Source organism: Crocodylus siamensis, chromosome 4 (assembly GCF_052110815.1).
Source record: "Crocodylus siamensis isolate JL-2025a chromosome 4, ASM5211081v1, whole genome shotgun sequence".
In the NCBI taxonomy this organism is placed as follows: domain Eukaryota; kingdom Metazoa; phylum Chordata; order Crocodylia; family Crocodylidae; genus Crocodylus; species Crocodylus siamensis.
Genome location: NC_143398.1, coordinates 42,323,825 through 42,346,711, shown reverse-complemented (window position 1 = coordinate 42,346,711; position 22,887 = coordinate 42,323,825). Strand labels below are relative to the sequence as shown.

Genomic DNA, 22,887 nt, shown 5'->3' with positions numbered 1-22,887 from the left:
AATTATAACAAGTATATATTGATGCCCCATGCTCCTATTAGGTAGCGACTCCACAATATCCATGGCAATTCTTGCAAAAGAGGTGGCCATAATGGGCATCGGCTGCAGTGGAGCCCTGGGCAGTCTGACTTCACAGACCAGTTAACATTCAGCACAAGAGGCACACAGACTTGCAATAATCTCATGCACACTCAGCCAAAAAAAAACACTGCACTATCCGGGCCATGGTCTTATTGCAGCCCAGATGGCCATCCATAGGTGCTGCATGTACTAACCACCACAGGGTCTTAGGGAACAGCATGAGCACCATCAACTGTGTGAACTCTTCTCCCTCCATCCGTCCCTGCTTGACACAATATAAACTGTTTCTTACCTTATATTGGGATCTCATCCATTCAGTTCTGGACACACCTCTCTTTCAATCCATGCTACTTCACTCTCATGAATTTTTTTTAAATCCTCCTCATCCCCTTGCGCATCTCTGAATTGGGCTCCACTGATCCCTTCTTCCAAATCTATCCCTTCCCCCTCCACTCCTCCACAGCTGAGGGGCCAGCTCCTTCATTCCCCAACCATACATTTCTGGGATGTAGCCCTCCTCCCCACCTACCTTTTCTCCTCTAGTCTGACCTGCTCAAGGATATCATAAAACGAAGGCCAGTCACGTCCTACACTCATGTCACAAGTTAATCATGGTGACATCTTACTTTCATCTTGCCTTGATATCCTAGGACTTTCAGAGGAATAATACCTCTCTCATATTGAACATATTCACTGAGCATGGAAGCCATTTTTACTGGCTCCATTGGCTTGACTAATTGTCAGGAAACCAAATCTGCCTGCACCATTGTTTGTGCACAACTGGTGCCTAGCATGGCTCTAACCAGTTTCCCGTTGATCAGAGCCATCATGACAGGTTGGTTCCACACCACGGTCTCTTCATTACACCCACATCTGCAGTCCCTCACTTCCACTCCCTCTTTAGGTCTTTCTCTGGGAACTCGGGGAAGCCCTCCATGTCTCCACTGTTCATTCATGTTAAAGGGGGCACTCTAGCAATGTGGCCCATTTTGCTGCAGCTAAAGCAAATGATCTCCTGGGGCCCCTGCTGACTTGACTCATGTCTCCTCTCCTCTGCCAATGTTGGGGCCTGCCCTCTTTCCAATCTGCTCCTTGACATGGCCACTCCCCAATGTGGCAAAAGCCTCCGCCAGCTTCAAAGCCTCTTCCAAATTCCATGGTAAATGTCTCCTTAGCCACCAGTACCGGGTGTTTTATTCAAGGTCACATAAAACTGTTTCCTTCAGAATTTGTTCTGCTAACTCCTCTTAGTCATAACCTGAAAGTTTTACTCATTTATTCATCAAATCCTGCAGTAGTTGCACTAGGACTTGGGGCCTCTTTCGCTCTTGACTCTTCCTTGTGTGAAACAGCCACCAATAGTGTTCAGGTGTTATCTCCAGCTGGTACAGGATTTCTGCCTTCACCTTCTTGTGATCACAAGCTCCATCACATGCTAGGGCTTGATATGCAGCTTGGGTCTTCCCAATAACTAAGGCCCCGAGCTGGCTAGCCCAGTGTGCACTTTCTAATTCATCTTGTAAGGCTGTTCACTAAAAAGCTTTTATATAGGCTTTAGGATCATCATCCTTTCTCATTGTCAGCATTTTGAAGAATGACAGCTTATGTTGCATCTATTCTTGTTGGTGAGCCCCCTGTGTTGCTTCCAACTCCTTACTAATGGTGTGGAGTGTTTGGCTTAGCAAATCTGGTTGTGACATCATGGCTTGTTATGCCTCTATCCTGCCTTCCAGCCAGGTTTTATTCTCCACTCCCAGCCAATGCACCAGGTTGTGAGCAGTGTTGACAATACACCCTGTGCTATTATATGCGTGCACTAGGATGGCGACTCTTTGGACCAGACAGCTTGGCTCTCAGTGTGCTGTTCTCACAAACTTTTTCCCTCTCTTTACCTGCCATGCCATGATTAATGATGGTGGGATTCCTGGTCATCAGTTGTAATTCACGCAGGCCACATGTGAGGTTGATATATGGGGCTCGGCCTGCCATAGATTCATAGATTCATAGATGCTAGGGTCGGAAGGGACCTCAATAGATCATCGAGTCCGACCCCCTGCATAAGCAGGAAAGAGTGCTGGGCCTACATTACCCCAGCTAGATACACATCTAGCCTTCGCTTGAAGACCCCCAGGGTGGGGGAGAGCACCACCTCCCTTGGGAGCCCGTTCCAGACTTTGGCCACTCGAACTGTGAAGAAGTTCCTCCTAATATCCAATCTAAATCTGCTCTCTTCTAGCTTGTGGCCATTATTTCTTGTAACCCCCGGGGGGGCCTTGGTGAATAAATACTCACCAATTCCCTTCTGTGCCCCCCGATGAACTTATAGGCAGCCACCAGGTCGCCTCTCAACCTTCTCTTGCGGAGGCTGAAAAGGTCCAGTTTCTCTAGTCTCTCCTCATAGGGCTTGGCCTGCAGGCCCTTAACCATACGAGTGGCCCTTCTCTGGACCCTCTCCAGGTTATCCGCATCCTTCGTGAAGTGCGGCGCCCAGAATTGCACGCAGTACTCCAGCTGCGGTCTGACCAGCGCCCGATAGAGGGGAAGTATCACCTCCCTGGACCTATTTGTCATGCATCTGCTAATGCACGATAAAGTGCCATTGGCTTTTCTGATGGTTTCGTCACACTGCCGACTCATGTTCATCTTGGAGTCCACTAGGACTCCAAGATCCCTTTCCACTTCCGTGCCACCCAGCAGGTCATTTCCTAGGCTGTAGGTGTGCTGGACATTTTTCCTCCCTAGATGCAGCACTTTGCATTTCTCCTTGTTGAACTGCATTCTGTTGTTTTCTGCCCACTTGTCTAACCTGTCCAGGTCTGCTTGCAGCTGCTCCCTGCCCTCCGGCGTGTCCACTTCGCCCCATAGCTTAGTGTCATCTGCAAACTTGGACAGAGTACATTTCACTCCCTCATCCAAGTCGCTGATGAAGACGTTAAAGAGTATCGGTCCAAGGACCGAGCCCTGCGGGACCCCACTGCCCACACCCTTCCAGGTCGAAACCGACCCATCCACCACGACTCTCTGGGTGCGACCCTCCAGCCAATTCTCCACCCACCGGACTGTGCAGTCATCCAAGTCACAGCCCCTTAACTTGTTCACCAGTATGGGGTGGGATACCGTATCAAAGGCCTTCCTGAATTCCTTCCTGGTCCTGGTCCTCACACCACTTCCACATACCAACCAAAAATCGTACTGGTGTCTAATTTCTAGCCCCCTGGCTGTGTAGTCTCTAGGTTAGCTTGCCAGATGCTACCAACACAGGTTCGAACAAAGATGATGTCAGTCTGGGGTGAGATCCTATTGGCCTGTGCTCCCATCAAAGTGATGGCTTGTAAATAAATAACAATCAATATAAAATAAAAGAGAATCCTGGCATTCATTCATCCTCCAAGAACATCTATTCATGCCCAGATTCATTGCTCATTAAGTAAATCAGTTATCCCAATTAATGTCCCCAGCAGCTTATTCAATCAATCAGTCAATCAGTACAATTAATTACTTTGTTCATTAAATAAATCAAACAGTTCAATTAATTTGACCAGCATCTTATTAAATCAACCAATCTATCCAATTTTTTTGGAAGTTCATTAGATAGATCAAGCAGTCTCATTAATTTCACTAGCAGCTTCTTAAATAATTCAGGTAGTCCAGTTAATGTCATTGGCCATACATGGGGTAATTCAGTTAACTTCACCGGTTCTTCTTTAGATCGATCCAATTACATCAATCGCTTCAATACTCCTCATTCATTCAAAGCCACCTTTATTCCCAGGTGAGAACTCACAGGGTCTGGCAGGCACTGTTCCCCCATCCAATCCCAACGCTAAGACTTCCCTTTCTATACCTGGCTCCACGAGGGATTCACAAGTCTCTCTCCCTGCTGCTTTTCTGGGGACCCAGGCACCTGGTATCAGGTGTTCCTCCAAGCTCCTGAACTGCAGCGGTTCCCTTCTCACTACTCTTGCCTGTGTCCACTGGGCTCTTATCACAGCATGGCTCCGTGTAACCCCTCCATGCTGCTTCCTTCTGCTCCTTCACCCCTGCTGAATGTTTGGGCATACTGCTGGCTCTTGGGTGTCCTAAACTGAGGAGCGAGCAGGAACTCAGAAAGAGGGGCTCCTGTTTTCCTTGCTGCTCAGCCACTGCCACTGTCCCTGTGGGAGTGTCTGGGACTCTCAAGCCTTTACCAGGCTTCTGCGTTTCCCTCAGGTGCTGGTGGGGAGACTTCTAGGGGTCCTGCTTCTACAGTGCCCCAATCAGAATACATCCCAGACTGGTCAGGGTGGGTGCCATATGCAGCACAATTGTAAACTAGTCAGGGTGGGTGTTGTGTATAGCATGGGTCCTGGAGTGGGTACCACATACAGCAGAGTCCTGGACTGGCCAGAGAAGGCACCACATACAACGCATCCCAGGCCCTGCACACAGTAGATCAACTCAGAGCCCAGGGTAGCACCAGAGGTTGGATGGAGCTCTGCTGGCTCTGCAGGAATATGGCAACCAAAATGTAAATGTCTTTTTCATTCCAGTGCTAGAAAAATAATCCACTTTCTGAAGAAAATAACACTTGCTTTTTTTGTACTCTGTGTTCTCTGACTAAAACAATATTTGAAAGGCTTTCTGTGGAAAATTCTGACCAGTATGGAGAAAATATGGTGGCACTCTCCAAACTGATTAGTAAGAAGCAGGATGGGTTTTTTTTGGTGATATCTGTTATCGGACCAACTGTATAGTCCACTTGGTAACTGTAATCTTTAGGAACCTAAGTCCCATTGACTTTCAAGAATATTTTGGCTCCTATGTTCCTGAAGAAATATCTACAGTGCACAGTACAACACTATTTAAAGATATCAAGCTTGCTTTAAAAAAGTGAGCTTAGATATGGAAATAGTGTGGGCACGGTATGGAGTGCTGTGTGAACTATTTTATCTGATTTCTTATCTGATTCCATCAGCTCGTAAGTACTGAACAGTCATTTTTGTACTGTATTGCAGTATGCAGTGCTGTTATTTATGGAAGATCAGATAGATGATCACTAGTCAGTTTTAGATCAGGGTTGTCAAATTCACACCAGGAACTATGCTGGATCCAGACCACAGAGCTCCTTCCAAGCTGGAACTGCAGGTCCAGCAGCTGTAATAGGGGCAGGGCCAACAGTGGCTATGGCAGATTCAGTGGCAGAAGTCCAGTGGCTGGGGGAGTGGCAGTGGAACCAAGCAGTGGTGCTGATGGAGCCAAGCAGCCATGGGTGAAGTGGCCACAGAGCAAGTGGGGCAGTGTTAATTTCATGGGGCCTCGTCCGTGCCCAGATCTGGAGTAGGTCATACCCTTAGCCTCACTCCCAACTTATGGTAGCCCACTAGTAGACCAGTGGGTCAGACAGAAGGGTTCCATGGGCTGGATCCAGCCCACAAGCTCTATTTTTGACACTACTGAATTAGCCAGTTGACAACCTGCTGAATTCTCCCCTTTTCTCATGTGACTTGTTAAATGTCTAAGAGACTGTTCAGACAACCCAAATGGACACAATTAGTACAACACAAATAATTTAGCACTTGACAGAAGGAAGGGAGTGTAAAAGAATATAAGGCATACCTTTCTTCCCAGGCTTCCTCCCTTATTTTACTTCCGGTATTCCTAAGCACAAGTACCAAACCCAAAGTCTGTTTGCAGCAAGACTGTTTGAAGTGATGCTAATGTGCAGTAGATTAATTCTATTGTGCATTAGCGCATAAGCAATGGCTTTCACCATGACATGCTAATGTGTAGTAGAATTAGTCTACTGTGCATTTAGCATCTTGTGTAGATGCACCCTCTGGGAGAAAAATAACCTGATTAAATCACTCCTGGGAAAGTTTCTCCAAAGAGACCAAATGCCTGTATACTTACCTTTCTGAGAGAAGCCACAACACAGCCCTCTGGCATTTCAGCGTGCTTTGCTCCCACTTTCCTCCTCCTCCCCACAGAAGGAAGTCTGTCACTTGGGCAGCTCTCTACTACTCCAGTCAAGTGGGAGCAGAACATTAAAAGGTATGTGCTAGTGCTATTGTGCAGTAGCGCTGTTTACTATGCATTGTGTTAGTACCTGTTATTACAGGTATTAAATTTAATGCACAGTAACTGCGGCACATTAATAAGCATGTAGATGTGCTCAATGTGGCAATTTTTGGTCTGGCGGGACAATCTTGAATGTCTGTACCCTGGTGGTTTCTACTGGGAAAGCATACATGTCTGTACATGCTCAGATGAGGTCTACAGGCGAGACCCACTAAGATTTTCAATTTCTTTCTAATTTTCCTGAGTTCTGAAACAAGGTACCGGGCTAATCACAATTTGTAGCTGGTGTGTTTTAAGTACACTTGGCATAATCCATGAGCTGGGGGGGAAAGTGATTAAAATACTAAAAAAGTGCTTTAACATGATCTTAAAGCTTCTGTATTTGTTTACATTTTCTATCTTCTGTTCTTCCTTTAACAGATTTATACCAGCCAGTGAGCAAAATAAGAAGCTGGTAGCTGCCATAAGACAAGGTACAAATATTAGAATAAAAGATTTACCATAGAAAGGTCTGAGCTGGTCATACTTTTTAAATCCTTTTTTAATTTATTTTTTAGGCCAAGTATTTGAGCTTCAAGATTATGTGAAACATAAGTATGCTTTGGATGAAGCTGATGAAAGAGGGTGGTTTCCACTTCATGAAGCTGCTGCTCAGCCAGTTCAACAAGTACTTGAAATCATTCTGGATGGTAAGGGAGGTCAAAATATCACATAGGACTACTAGATGGGAAAGATGTGATCAGAGAGAAAACAAGCGAAAAACCCAAATTAACAAAAGAATAGACTCAGCTGCTGCAAAAATATGGGCAAAGCACCCACCGAAGCATCTTGGCCATGTCATTCAAACACCCTGACCAGATTCTTAGCTCCTGTAACTTGGCACAGTTTGATTTACTTCAATGAACCTGTGCCTGCACAGTACTTGGTCATTTTTAACGGCTTAACTCAGAAATCTACACTTATTCAGAAAATGAGAGCACTAGGCCAACACTAGTCATTTCAGTACTTAGTCATTAGAAGCAGAACTCTTAAGTAAGTAGTTTAAATAGTTGCAAAGTTATTTTCATGAAAGTGGTTACCAAAGTGGCATTTGTATTGTGTGTTTTGTGTCCTAATTCCTGTCATTTTAATTGTATATTTTCATCTTATTCATTTTAGCATCTTATAAAACGATGTGGGAATACAAAACATGTGATGGAGAAACACCGCTAACTTTGGCAGCAAAAGCTGGTCTTGTGAAAAATGTAAGAACATTGCTGGAAAAGGGTGTTTGGCCCAATACCACAAACAATAAAGGAGAAACTCCTCTTCTCATTGGTAATTTTTTCCATTCCATGAATCAAGCTAATATGGTTTGCAGAGTTTTCAGTATTCTGAACTGTTGTGTCCATTTTCTACAGACCCAAAAGCTGACCATTACAAAGGGATTTGGGGCCCATCCCTGCAAATCCTTATTCATGTGAGTAATCCTTACTCACTTGAGTATTCCCATTGGCTAAAATGATTCAACTATTGCTCAGCTTTTAGAGTGAAAATGAAACATGAATTATGCTTCCACCAAATAACCAACATTTTGCTTAAGTTTTTAGGGTAAACTTTCCAAGTCCACTGATTCCTCTTGGTCTGATCCTGAATTATTTAAATCAGTGGGAGTTTTGCTATTGATTTAAGTGAGCACAAGAACAGACTATACTGGAAATTCGAAGGGCTTGATGCAGAAGTGATCATGTTATATTTCTTCCCATGTTAATTAATTTGTAGGTTATTAACAATACATGTATAAGGACAAATAATAAGAGACATATTCTTAAGTCTAAAAGCAGATCATGGGCTAAAATATACAAGGAATATAAAGCAGGAATTGAACTTACAGAAACTAAATGGAAAGGATAACACTTTATAAGTTGAGGAATAATACTTAAAAAATAACTTTTATTAAGCAATGAAGCCCTGTTTTTTTACAGAAATTTTAACATCTTTTTTCATGAAGAGAAAAAACTTACTCTCTTCAAAGCATCTTAGTGTTTACTGAAGAGTTACATTTACTGACATAAAGATTATGCTGAGTATTTTAAACATATTCTTATATAATGATGAGAAAGACATGTTATATTTCATTACATTTCACAGCTCGAGAGGCAATAGTTGCATCTCTACTTCAAGTATTTTCTGTTCTTTGTTTTAAATGAGTTAAAAAAGTATTAGCCTTTCTATTCTTTCAGCTTTCCAATGCAGGGGAAAATTAGGTAAAGACTGTACACTTGGAATAAATTGAAGTACACACATCCTAGTTTTCCCCTTTGTCTCCTTTTTTTTTTTTTTTTTTTTTAGCAAATATCTACTTGTCAGTTCAAGTTCCAGGTCTAAAATCCAACTTTTGAGTCACAATGACCGAAGACTCACAGGCTGACTTCCAGTTCCATGCTCAATTTGGAAGCAATCACTCTTAGTAAAAAATGCCTAGAATATGCTTTCTGGGTTGCCTTGAAGATTTATTGAAAACATCTCTTAAATCCTGATCCATTTAGCAGAAGATTCTTACATTACATGAACTGGTACTAGTAAGGACTTGTGGGAACTATCATGCTGAATAATGGAATAGGGGAGCTCTACCAATTTTTATGTGAAGCCAGAAATCATGCTTCTTGTTTTACTGAATAATATTCAAACTACCAGTAACCGGAATCCTTTTCTTTCATGCTGTATCTGATAAAACAGTTGGGATTTGTTTCTTTATTATGAACAGTGCATATTAAGTGGGTTGCAAGCTACCTGGATGTGTACGATTTTCATTTTACTGTGCAGAACAAAACTACATGCTGAATTAAATAGAAGTTAACAGGTGGAAGTTGAGATGAGCTCCCACCTCTCTCAGATCTTCACTGTCTGTACAACCCAGCCCTATTCTGTAATGAGCCATTCCTTTGCAGAGCAATTTTGAGCATGCATCTGCCAACTCCTAAGGCGGGATGAGCCAGCAAGAAAGCAGAATTGTGTCACTATTCACTGTTACAATGATTTACCAAAATTTCATTTTGTGACAAGGCTATTTAGAATATGCTTAAACATATATTAAAGACTTGACCCTAAGGTTACTGAAGTTTGTGGAGGGCTCCTATTAACTTAAATGGGCTTCAACTAAGGCTCCAAGGTTCAGGTTTTTAAAGTTTTTAAAGCTGCAAGTAGTTCGCAGCAGGATTTTTTCAAAAGAATACAGTTCCCATTAATTTTATTCACAGCTCTTGTCCACATCTTTAGGCACCTAAATATCTTTATTAATTTGATCCCATGCAACTTCTCAAAGCATAAGTAATGAGCACTTGTTTAGGACTGTATCTTTTTTTTTTTAATTAGAGCCTGGACAAATTTTAATGAAATCCTGTGCATTTTCATAGATTTCATAGACATTAGGGGCTGGAAGGGACCTCGTGAGATCGAGTCCAGCCCCCCCAAAAGACATCAGTTTATGCTTGGGAGTTGCCTGTAGGAGTATATATAGTTTCATAGTTGTTAGGGTCAGAAGGGACCTCAACAGATCATCAAGTCCGACCCCCTGCCTTGGGCAGGAAAGAGTGCTGAGATCATATAACCCCAGCCAGGTGCTTGTCCAGTCTCCTCTTAAAGACCTCTGAGATAGGGACGAGCACCACCTCCCTTGGAAGCCCATTCCAGACTCTGGCAACCCTTACCATAAAGGAGTTCTTCCTGATATATTGTTGAGTTTTTATTACGTTTACAGGTTGATTTTTTTCCAGATGAGTTGGGTTTTTTCACTTTCAGAATAATCTGTGGAAAATTACTTGCAATTAAATTACTAATAAATCAAGTTGAAGCCAGGGTTTTGTTTTAGAAAGTTTAAAAATCATATTAGTTTTAACAGGCTTTATCATACATTATTAATTTAGTGGTACCAGCTTCCAGTTCTTGTTGAAAGTGAAAATGTTAGTATTAAGAAAATCAATCTGTAAAATTAATACAATTTCCATACTACGTAATAGGATAAAATGATCAGACTTATTACAATATTAAGTTTAATGAGCATTAACTTTTGTCAGTTCCATGCAGCAGGAATATCAGTGAAGCAATTATGTATTAAAATATTAAAACTTTATCTACAAAGGATCTGTAAATGTAGAACACTGGAGATAATATACTGACAACCCTTGCTCTCTTAGGACTACCAGGAAGAAAGAATTATTAGTAACACCAAAGAAAAAATATTTCCCCCCCACAACTATCCCCTAGATATTTTCATTTATAATTTCCTGAAAGGTGGGTTTTTTTTAGTTGTGTAGCTTTCTATAAAGTTGTTGTCATTAGGAACTGAGCAAAAGACTCAGACCAAGTTTCAATGGAATCAGAGTAGAATCACTAAAGAAATTCAGAGTTGCTTTTAATTTAATTACTTTTCCCCTTAACTCTACAAAAAGAACAGTCAGTTAAAGAGTTCTTTAGTTGGGTACAAGGGTAAAGGCTGATATATCTCCAGGGGAATAAATTCTGCCCTCAGTTGTGTATAATGAAACTCTATTTAACAATGAGTAGTTAAAATAGTTAAAAACCAATAATAGAATTATCCAAAACCAATGACCTGTTAAAAACAAGTAATCAAAAATGTTATGTGATGGATTAACTTGTATGCACATTAGATATGTAACTCTCTACCAGTTTGTTTTAATATTAGCTGTTTCAATCTTCAAGTTTCCTGGAGTATTGAGAAGGGTCAGAAAATACAGGATCAATCCATGTCATTAAGTTTAATCAAATTCTGCATTGAAATCAGCATTGTATCACTGTAGGTAAAAGAAAAAGTATGAAGCTAGTGCAGAAATGTAAAATAAGGCACCAAAACCATAAAATCATAGAGTTGGAGGGCCTTGCAATGGTCAGTCTAGTCTAGCCACCTAAACAAATGTCGGATGCATTATTCCTAGACCATTACATACAAATGATTATCCAACCTTTTCTGGCAGACTTCCAGTGAATACATATAGAGCCATATGGAAGACAAAAGTATAAATGTTAATGTCAGATATTCACATGTTACAATTTGACCATTTGATTTGGTTAGCAAAATGTGCATGTATAGGAAATTCTCCTGCAGCGAGTTGAGTGCTCTTGGGCCATGCAGTTACCCAGGAAAATGTGACACTTGGAACCTCCAAAAGGCAGAATTTGACCTTTAAGCATGGCTATTGTCAGTTGTAACTTACCTAGTGGTAACCTGTGAATTGTACTTTAAGCATTAGAAGCTGACAAAATGTGTTGGATACAGTTAGAAAAACGAGGGGACATTGTAAATGTTTGCAACACCATTAATAGGAAAGGGTTATGTTCTAACATTCAACTGTGACATAAATTACAATTGATGTTATCCATACTGGACAGAAATATGGGTCTACATACTGAGTTGTGAATTTATATAATATTGTTCCCTGGAGACAACTATAGCAGGGTGCAAGGCCCGGAGACAAATCAGCCTGTGTAGGGCCCGAATACGGTGGCAGGGGTGGAGGGGCGGGGTGGGGGTGGTGAACAGCCAGATATGAAGCTGATCCAGCTCTGCAGGGTCCCCCAAAGCATGGAGCCATCGTCCCAATTTGCCCCCCCTGGGGACGGCTCTGTTGTTCTCACTGGGAGCCTGCTCTTGCAAGCCTTCCATGTGTAAAATGCCTGTAGGAATCGTTGGGAGGTTGCAACATGAAGGACAAAGACAGAGAATGTGTCCTACTTAGGAAAGGTGCAAGGAAAGCAGTGCTGTAATCAAAGTAGTTAGCTGATAAAGCCATTCTTCTGCTCCACCCCTTTTTTTTTAACTTGTGTTGCTATATTTCTGTTTCTGTTTCCTCAAAACACAAGTTGGATTGGTTTCACATACCCATCAAATGCTACATGAATGCTATAACATTTTATCACGGAATCTTAGGGTAGGGCTGGAAGGGACTTCCAAAGATCGTCTAATGCAACTCCCAGCCTGCAGCAGCAGCATCCCCATCCAAACTACCTATACCAATTCATAATCTAAACTCTTCATAAAACTACCACCAACCCTGACGCTACACAAGACATAATCCCCTAACCTGCCACAGGTAAAGCAGGGGAACTGTGGCAGCCAATGTCCTGCTTCTGTAAAAGATTGTTAAGAAAGACTCAAGAAATCCCAGGAATAGGGCCATGCTTCTCACTGTGGAAGAAGGCACAAATCCCCACAGTCTGTACCAATCTGACCAAGGGGTAAAATTCCTTCCTAAGCCTAAATATGGTGATTGGTCTGACCCTGAGCAGAGGTGCAAGACCCCTTAGCCAGGAACCATCAGCTTTAAGTCCCAGCAGGAGCACTGGCACACCCCAGTTAAAATCCCCATCCTTGGCTACAGCCAACACTCAGTGCCTCTGAGGTAGGCATAAAAACACCCTGACACGTAGCAGAAACTAGGGGTGATTGGTGGGGTACATCCTTTACAGTGATTCCCTGACAGCTTACACCTACAGTATAACATTGACTCCACCTTTACTTACTGGTGAATTTGGTTCACAGATCTCTAAGGCAAAAGTCTAAATCATGTTGATCTCCTTAACTATTTCAAAATGCTAAAACTGACAAGTATTCTAAGTCTGACAAACTGTACCTTGCAACATTTGCAATAACATATTTAATAGTGTCTTTGCTTTTCTTCTTCTTTTTTGTTCTTTCAGCTGTAAGAAGGGGATCTTTTGAAATGGTATCCACCTTGATTAAACACAACTGCAGTATCCACCAGCCATGTGCAAAACGCTGGTCAGCAATGCATGAAGCTGCAAAACAAGGCCGCAAAGATATTGTTTCTCTTCTTTTGAAAAATGGTGGAAATGTGAACCTGAAAGATGGATATGGGGTAACACCATTGGGAGTTGCTGCTGAATATGGTCACTGTGATGTGCTAGAGCATCTTATTCACAGAGGTAGGTAGGAAAGAGAAAAATCTGTTCCTGAGCTGTATAAGCATTATCTGGTTACTGTGGTATACCTCAGAGGTTTTCAACCTTTTCGGGTCAGTGTACCCCCGGTAGCTGGGGCACGGGGGAGTCCCCCAGCATCCAATCAGTGAGCAGAGGGATGGGGAGGAGAAGGGGGAAGTGCCAGTGGTACAGCATAAGTGCCAATGACACCCACTGCTAAGCCATTTATGCATACCCCTGGATGAAAACCCCTGGTATACCTGATCGTGGTAGAGAGCGCCAAGTTTCTTTGAAAGAAAAGAAAAGAAAGAAAATTACGGATCCTGGTGGACACTTAGAGCAACCTTTTTCCCATTAATTTAGAAAATCTATTTATTTTTGCTTGTTTAGGATTCTGATATGACTTTTTTCCTTTAACCAAAAAACAAAACAAAATACTCATTCATTTGTCATGTATTGTACAGCACAAAATATCTAATTAGAGACGTGCCTGGGCACCTCTGCACCCTAAACAGGAGCCATACATGGAGCTGTGTCAGTGGCTGCTCAGTTGGCAATGGTGGTGGCAGTGGCTAGGCCAGCAGTGCAGCCACTGCCATTTTTTGGCATCCTTTTGCAACTTGATGCCTGGGACTACTGCATGCCTCATCCCTGCTTTGCTACACTGTTGCATCTAATAAATGGAATGATGATATTTTACAGCCTATTTCATGGGTAGAAACATATCCTTCACACAGCAGAAGGCAAGGAATCTAAGGTTTTAATAGGTAGATGGCATTAATTTCTAGACTTAATAGTCTGATTGCAAGAATTTTCTTTTTCCTTGGGTGGTACTGCTTTCTATAGCTGCATTCTTGTTCTTTTTCCATAGTATATGAAAGCTTGAGTCCAAATGGCCTGTTATTTATCACTTGCATTATTATGATGGTAGTATTTCTTATTGCCCTGTTGTGCAGTCCAGTGCTAATAATCCAGAAAGTGGCTTCCATCCAGTCTTTAATGTTCAGTATATTTACAATGGGCCTTTATTTACACTAGTTTCTGCAAGATGCTTTATGACCAGAATGTATCTCCTTATAGCATATTAATATCTAGCTGAATTAAGAAATTACACAGAGCTTTACATTTTAAGAACAGTATACCAACATAGTCTTAATTAGTCCACAGTACCTTAAATCCCACCTCCTCTTTCTTTTGATAGCTTCAGTAACCTGAATTAGATTGTGCTATATTGTTCCTCCCAAAGACTTCCATGAAATATATCCTGCTTGGCAGGCACCGCAGTTTTGAGATTATTCTCCTAAACCATAAGACTGATTATTGGAATAATACTTAAGATTTATGGTACTTTACAACAGTAGAGCATTGCAGAAACATTTAAGTAATCCTTATTTGAGATCTTCGAGGTAGGTAATATTACTACAGTACCCATATTTTACAGTTGGAGTGACTGAGATGCAGAAAGACAAAGAGAGACAGAGACAACATAGATTAGAACTCAGGAGCTGTTTGCCTGCACTTGCAAGCTGGATTAGTTAAACCACATTGATCCACAAAAGCAGATCAGCTGTGCTGGGATGCACAACCGATCAGCTTCACTTGGCAAAACAGAGAGTGGGGCCCTGCTGCTTCTGGGAACATCTGAGGCCCAATCCTGTGGGACAAGTCTCAGGGCTCCCCTCTGCAAATGGGGGACTCCTGGGTTTCCCTGCTAGCAGAGGCATGCATGGGGAATGCTTGGGCACTCCTCTGCTAGCAAAGACACCCAGGGCTTTCCCATTTGTGGAGCTGTACCCTAAGTTTTTATGATGGCACAAAGGCAACATCTTTTTATTATTCAGCTTCATAAAATAGGTTCAGCCCACAGTTTTGACCAGAAGGAATTAGAGAGTTTTGTGATGACTCAGCCATACAAACCATTATGCCTTTGCAGTTCTAAACAACAGCATTTTAACTGTTGAAGCATCACACTTTATCTTTGACTCCTTCTGCAAAGTGCCTTTTGGAACCCTATAGCAGCTTCTTTTAATACTTAAGACCAAGGCTAGGGGCAGACATTACACACAAACTGGTTTAAAATGATCAGAAACTGGTTTAAACCTGTAACACAACAGACATGCAGTGCACATAAGCCAGTTTCAAAATGGCCAAAACTAGGTTGAGATATACCTGGTTGAACGTAGTATAAGATTTAACTGATTGAGCTCAACCTAGTTTATGCAAAGTCTGTCCCAGACCCCTTCCTGGTTTAACTTAAACCAGAGCCCCCCAGCATCCTGGCATGCTCTCTGGGCTGGGCTCTTTGCTCCAGTGGATCAAGGCTGGTCCTGCTCCTCTGCTCCCCAGCCAAGTAGGGACAGGTAGGACAGGAGGTCTGGCCAGAGAGAGGTTTAATTCCCCACCTCCCTGTTCCACCTGCAAGGACCTGAGCCACGTCTGCTGGGCACTCCCCACTCTCTGCCACAGCAGTGGGCTGCCATGGTCCCTGAGGCAGAGGGAGCAGGGAAGGGGATTATTCCTCCCTTTACCCCCACTGCCCTTGGAGGACCACAGTTAGGTCTGCCCACCCCGACCGCTGCCACCGCTCACTCCCTGCTTGGGGCAAGTGGCAGAATAAGCCCTCTCCACTGGATGCTGGAGGGAGGGGGAGTAACCCCTATCCCTGTTCACCCCACCTAAGGGACCTTGCCAGCTGGTGACTGGTCACACCTCTGCCCAGCCACTTCAGCAGTGAGGAGGCAGGGCCCTTGATGGGGAGGGAGGAGGGAGTGTCAGAAGCATGGATGCAGCTTTCAGTTGCCTATCCCTGGCATACCTCCCCATAGGCTAAAAGCTGCACTCGCATTGCAAGAGGGAGCAGGGAGCAGAGTGGTTTAACTAATCCAGCTTGCAAGTGCAGGGAGAAGTAGTAGCAATGCAGTCACAACTGCCTGGCTCCAGTTTGGGCATGGGGAAAGCTCCTCTGTGCTACCAAAGCCACCTGGTCTGTGTCAGACTGGAACCAGGTTGTTCTGGCCTGCAGCTTGTAAAGGTTTCTGGCTACTGCTCAAGGCAGTCTGGTTTGTATACTTTCATTTCAATGGATGTTGACAGGGATGCTCTCATGGCTGGTTCTCAGTTTTAGGCTGAGGTTTGCATGCTATGGACAAGTATGAGAGTAGCTTTTATGTAGTTTAATGTAGCTTTTATTCAGTACTGTGAACTCTGCTTTGAAATAATCTTTGGTAGAGGTCTGTGTAGCACCCTCATAACAGGCATTATATGAACTTATAGACAGACATGGTCCCTCAACTGATGGTTTCCAAGGTAATTACAGGAACAACCAGTAAGCAAAATACCAAAGGCACGTGTTTTTTAAATTGCATTTAATCTATCATTACCTTTCTACCTTTGTTAGTGATCAAATACTTCAGCCAGTTCATATTACCCTTGTTAGTCACTGTCTTCCTCAAATATTCTCCCATGTTTTCAAACAATTAGCAATGCCTGAGCTGCTTTTGTAAAAGACAGGAATACATATTCACTTAGATATGGTTTTCCCTGGTGTATCAAGTTGCTTCCTGTTGGTCTGGTGCATCAATCTTTTTGACATCTTTCAAGCCTTTGTAAGCATCCACACTCTAAATACCATAGCACCAAGATGTTTAGGAACATCCTCAGCACTTCTTTCTGCATTAAGCAAAGCATTAACTGGCTGATGAGTTTGTTCTACAAGCAAGAGACTCTGATATAAAATAGGTTAAGAGTTTTCAAGAACATGCTAGCCCATACATATTTGAGACTAGAAAGAACATGTAGTAGATGTAGAATGAGAAGTATCAGAATTAGGTTACGTGGTCCAGAAAAATTACTTAGTACATAAGCTGAACTAGTGATTCAATAAACAGTCTGATGCTGGATAAACAATAAGGGAACACTGTCTAGTATGCCCATATATACATACACAAATACATACATAGGTATATACACATGCTATTTAATTCTATCAGGGCTCATTAGGAGATACTGTGGCAGTGATTCTGTGTTACAAAATAGTTTACATATTACTGCCACATCTTGTGCTTTTAACCCAGATTACATTATATTAATAGCCATAAAGATAGAAAATATGACCTTAACCTTTTTGTTTATAGAGCCAAAGCACTTCTGGGTTTATCTCAATCCACACAAAGTTATTAAAATCTAAATTTAGCTTTGGAACCTAGGTTTGCTTGTAAAAAATGCATGTCTCCAGCTAGCATTCTGTAACCTGTCTCTGCATCTCAGAACACACTTTTCCTTCCCAGATTAGATTTCTTGGGAATGTACTTAAATAAAGTTAGCACAGTATAACAGCAGCTTAACTAAGAGGGGGTGAGCATGGCACCATCCCTGGAATCCAACTTAGATGGGGCCCTGGAATCATGGCTCCCTTGGGGAGTCTGTCATGGTAGTGACAGCCCCATGTCATGGAATTAACACCCAGGTGTTAGGACATCACAGGATTAGTAGCAGCCAGGGGCAGGCAGACAGCAATGGGGCAGCAGCACCCATGGTCTTTGAGCCCTCAGGGCGAGCAGCACTAGCCACCCTCTCTCCTCCTTCCTCTCCACTCCTGCTTTCTGGCACCTGGCACTCCTCCACCCAAGGTGCATAGGGTGGGAGGAGAGGTTGCCCAGGGTGCAAAATTCGTTAGTTATACCTCTGAAGTTTAACAATATGGCAGAATTAAAAAAGGTGAAAATGCACAGGTCTGAGATTTGACCTGCTTTGAAAGGATGGCCAAATTCAATGAGTCCTAAATTAAACATTTCAATCCTAAATGCATCTCACTCAAGATCAGTGGTGACGCATAGGGGGTGCACAGGGGGTGCACAGGGGTGCATGTGCATACCCTGAGAGCACTAGTGCACCCCCAACAGGCCACGCTCCCTGCTTAGGCGATGGGCAGGGAGGCAGGCGGGACCACCCGTGCCCTTCCTTGCGAGTACCAGCTAGGGAGTGGGAGTATCGGGTAAAGCGCTGTGGCCACTCCCAGGAGCACTGTGACCACTTCCTGGTCGGCTGTGGGGGAACCCCCCTCTGGTCAGCAAGATTGGCTGTGGAGGGATGCCTACCTGGTCGCTGAATGGTCGCTGGGGGTTCACGTTCTCCCCCTGACTAAGGTGGCACCTGTCGCCCATGTTTGAGATGGAAACATCTTGTTTTGGAAATATACACATCTGTGTCTTTGATCGATGATTTTGGCCTTGAAATTCTAAACTTGCCACAGTAAATTTCAGTTCTCTTTTTAGAGACATAATTCTTATATCTGAAAATGAACAGAAAAGATATCAAAGTGTTTTCTTTAAGGGAAAATGTCTCCACTTTGGGCTCAATGTTTTCTTCATATCCTTCCTCCAGGTGGTGATGTACATGCCGTAGCAGATGATGGTGCATCAATAATGTTTGAAGCAGCTGGTGGAGGCAATCCAGATTGTATAGCTCTTCTTTTGGAATATGGAGGAAGTGGTAATGTGCCCAACAGAGCAGGACAACTCCCCATACATAAAGCAGCATATGAAGGACATTATTTGTGAGTATAATCATTGGCTTCAAAGACTTCCCTAAGACATACTGTGCATGCCTGCATCATCTACAAGCTACACAAGGGAACGCCAAAGTGAAGTACTGTAAACTCACCTCACACACATAGACCTGGCAACTTACATAATTGCATGTGCACCAATAAGCACAACCAAAACTGAGAGTACCCTGTACTACTCTAACATGGCTGCATTGCATTCATGTCTGGGTTTTAGCACATACAGAGCTGACATCCTTTACTTTACAACTCAAAAGTCAGCATGTATATGCCCACTGTGACTATTATTAAATTAAAACATGAATTAATTCCATTCAAATTCAAAGAATCAATTACAAAGTCCAAGTGAAAAAGCATTTATATTTGACAAGTACATAACTAACTTAGTTGTAATTAGTGCTCCAAGACAACATCATATGCACACAATATATAATCTGTGGGTAAAATTAAAGCATTATTAGCATTTTATCCTGCTTTGAGCAAGAGGTTGCATTGGATGATTTCCTGATGTCCCTTCCAGCCCTATTGTTTGATTATTCTATATACAATAAAAATTTTAAAAAGCCCCCCAGCGCTAAATGAAAGTCACTGGGACACAATGCAGATTTACCTTCTGTATAACTTCATTTAAACCAATGGAGCCTCACTGAGTATAACTGGGTACAGATGCTTGCCTGCTAGGATTGTTTTGGTGTAAACAAAGGCAAAATCTTGCTCTTCTTGCAATGTCTCTATCAGGTAGAAAGCTGGCTATCCAGTTTTGATCTTTGTTTTGAGATCAGGGAGGGGCTGGTATCTGTTTAGCTTTTGCACAAATAAAAATGTTCTTCACTATTTTCTTAGGGCACTGAAATATCTCATTCCAGTTACATCCAAGACAGCAATCCAGAAAAGTGGGTTAAGCCCCGTTCATTCAGCAGCTGAGGGCCAGAATGTTCAGTGTCTAGAACTCCTCATTGAAAATGATTTTGATGTCAATGCACTCCTGGCTGAACACATTTCAGAAAGCTACGATGATGAAAGAAAAACAGCGCTCTATTTTGCTGTTTCCAACAATGATGTTCTCTGCACAGAAATGCTACTCCAAGCTGGTGCAGACCCAAATAAGGACCCTCTAAACTGTCTTCTTGTGGCAGTGAGAGCTGGTAACCATGAAATTGTGAGGTTACTTCTATCCCACAGAGCAAATGTCAATTGCTACTTCATGCTCATTAATGATACCCATTTCCCCAGTGCTATACAATACGCTTTGAATGATGAGGTAATGCTAAGACTGTTGCTCAATCATGGATATAAGGTGGAGATGTGTTTTGATTGTATGCATGGGGACATCTTCGGAAATTCTTTTGTGTGGTCAACTCCAGAGGAAGAGGTGCTACCAGGATGGACACCTTGTATAATAAAGGATAATCCAGTAAGTATATTCTCCACTTTGTAATCTTCATTTCTGTCATGTAATTAGCTTGCTTTAAGATTTTCCAGTTTTTATGCAGAACTAAAATTAAGGTACCACCATACTTCCCTTTTTAACCCTCCTTTACAAAGCAGCCTTTTCTCAGTTTCAATTCTGATATATGTACAGTAGTTTTGAGTATTGACTATTGATTCGAGCATCAGACTGGAAGACATACATATGGGTTCTGCACTCAAATCATTTAATGATTTGCTGTCTGTCTTTGGAAAAATATTTAGTGTTTGCCTGATCCTGCAAACCTGTAACCATGTGAGTGATCCTATATACATGAATGGAATACTGTACTTACAAAAATATACCTGCATAATTGTTTGTGGGATTGAGACGTTAGGTCAACATTTTTTAAGTGCCCGGTAATGTTGGATGCCAATTTAAGACACCCTGCAACCTCCTTTTCAGAGATACTGAAAACCCACAATTCCAGCTGGAGTCAATAACAGTAGAATGCCTACTAGCAACAGGCATTATTTATCACACAGAGTGCACAAGATATTGCCAACTTATTTTTGGTAACATGAGTACGACAAAGGCACTGGAAGTGTTTTCTGATCAGCCTTCCTTTCAGGAGTGTCAGATATTTTGGTAGGCTATTTTAGGACCCAACCCATGATCTTAGAAGGCCATACTCAGAAGATATTTGGAACTGAAATATAATTAAGGAAGTCTGAAAGCATTGAGACCATTGGTTGAACAATAATGCTGAATATTTTATTGTTGCTGCACAGGTAATGATCTTTTTTGCACTGGATGTATAATTCTAGGCCTAAAGAGAAATCAATATGGATTAAGATTATTGGAAATTATTTAAATTACTAAAATTTTCATTATTTTAATAATGAGTTATTAACATTATTAAAATATTTTCCATGATTAGTGGCTTTACATCTCTGTACAAACAAATGAAGAAATCATAGAATCCAGATATGGATAGAAGGGCCCTTTAAATGACTTCTTGATGTTTTAGACTTGGATTGTTGCAGTATATTTTCTAACATTATCAGTTTTAAATCTTGTTTAACTTGCATGAAATCTTTAAAATTGCATTACTGGGATGTCCTTATATGGGATTTAAAAATAATATAATTTGTTTTTCCTTTCAGTTTTGTGACTTTATTGGAGTTCCTTGGCTGAAACATTTAGTGGGAAAAGTGGTTCGTGTTTTAGTAGATTATATGGACTACGTTCCTCTGTGCCCGAAACTTAAGTTTGTCCTAGAATCACAGAAAGAATGGCTAGAGATACATCAGATATTGGGTAAAAATCCAACATTTGTTTAATAATTGCACTAGTTGTTTGAGATTTTAAAAATCATCCCCTTACCAGATGGACATTTATCCTAATGTTTTTGTTTGTTTGAATTTACCTACTAGTCCAAGGACCCAGCCTTTTTCCTTTGCTCAGATAGGAGCAGACCTTCTGCAACTGTCAGTTGTCCTAGTCCTGCTGATTTAAATGGAATATGACAGTTTTCTCTAGCTGAGGATCTACTCTTGAGGAGTAGCTTGCACTACGGGAAGCCTTTTACTGTATTTCCATGTGATGATCTGAAGTACTTCTCCAAGCAAGCGGCAATGACAGAGTCTCACTCTTCATTAACATGTTTTTCTAACTCTGACAAGTTGAACCTGTACTAAGGCTCACATTTTCATCATCCACTCCCTCCTTCATCTTTAATAGCTCTTTATGGAGCAACATACAAGTGTGCTTAAAATCTTGGAACATTCCAGATGTTAGATGATGGCATTTCCTATGCTATGCAGTAATTACTAGGGGTGTGCGAAATGGGCCGTATTCAATATGGATTCAGATTCGGCCCAAATCGGGGAGTGATTTGATATGTTGATTTGGATCACCATCCCCAATTCAATTCAGCTGAATCCGAATCTGAAGATTCGATGCTGATTCAGAGAATCAGCGATTTGGTCATAGACACAGCTTTAAATGTTTTTTCTACATACCTTGAGGTAGCAGGAGTGGCTTGTGAATGCTGCGATGCTGGGGCAGATGGAGCAACCAACAGAAGTGCAGGCCCCACCTCCCACACCCTTTCTGGCTTGGTGACCGGCCAAAGGGGGACACCGGGTGTCCCGCCAGACCCAGGGTTGCCAAGCTGGGTGAGGTGCTCCCCAGTGGACTCAGAAGTGGACCGGAAGTGCTTCCGGTCCATTTCCAGGTTTGCTGTCAAGTGCGCTGGGGAGCCCCTGTACTCCTGTGGGAAGCTCCATCTGCCCCACCACCATAGCATTCATGAGCTGCCTTGGTACCTTGAGGTATGTAGAAAAAACATTTAAAGCTGTGTCTATGTCTGACTTTCTGAATCTTTCCAAATCTCTTTGAATTGATTTGGAGGGTTCGGATTTGATTCAGAGAGATTAAGAAGTCTCACAATTCAATTTGGATTTGGAGATTCAGCCACCGAATTGGGCCAAATCACCCCCCAGTCGAATCAGGGACTAACGCTCTACACAGCCCTAGTAATTACCTATATCTGCCTTATGTAACATACATTATAGGGCAGCTGTTTTCAGCACTTGACTTGGATGCATCTCATGGTTTCTTGTCTATGCCTGTATTTTAAAGGCTTAAAAACTAGATGGGATATTCCACTATAATATAAACCTTACCCTTCACTGACCCAGAGATTCAGGAACAACAATTTAGGGAGATGCCATGAGACCACAACTGGAAATCATGAGAAGACACTGGGATTTCATGTACATTAGGGGTGGGCAAAATGCAGCCTGGGGGCCGGATGCAGCCTGCCAGGCCATTC

General features: G+C 42.2%; 1 protein-coding gene across 1 annotated transcript in view; it reads left to right on the top strand.

Annotated features, from left to right (window-relative positions):
* ASB15 (ankyrin repeat and SOCS box containing 15) overlaps nt 1-22,887 on the top strand; it is a 43,881-nt gene that overhangs the window by 16,010 nt on the left and 4,984 nt on the right. Inside the window, exons 3-9 of the mRNA XM_090042172.1 lie at nt 6,559-6,611; nt 6,696-6,827; nt 7,297-7,455; nt 12,835-13,080; nt 18,460-18,631; nt 19,484-20,054; nt 21,215-21,368. Of these exons, the coding sequence (XP_089898298.1) occupies nt 6,559-6,611; nt 6,696-6,827; nt 7,297-7,455; nt 12,835-13,080; nt 18,460-18,631; nt 19,484-20,054; nt 21,215-21,368 (1,487 nt within the window). The remainder of the gene's footprint in view (nt 1-6,558; nt 6,612-6,695; nt 6,828-7,296; nt 7,456-12,834; nt 13,081-18,459; nt 18,632-19,483; nt 20,055-21,214; nt 21,369-22,887) is intronic.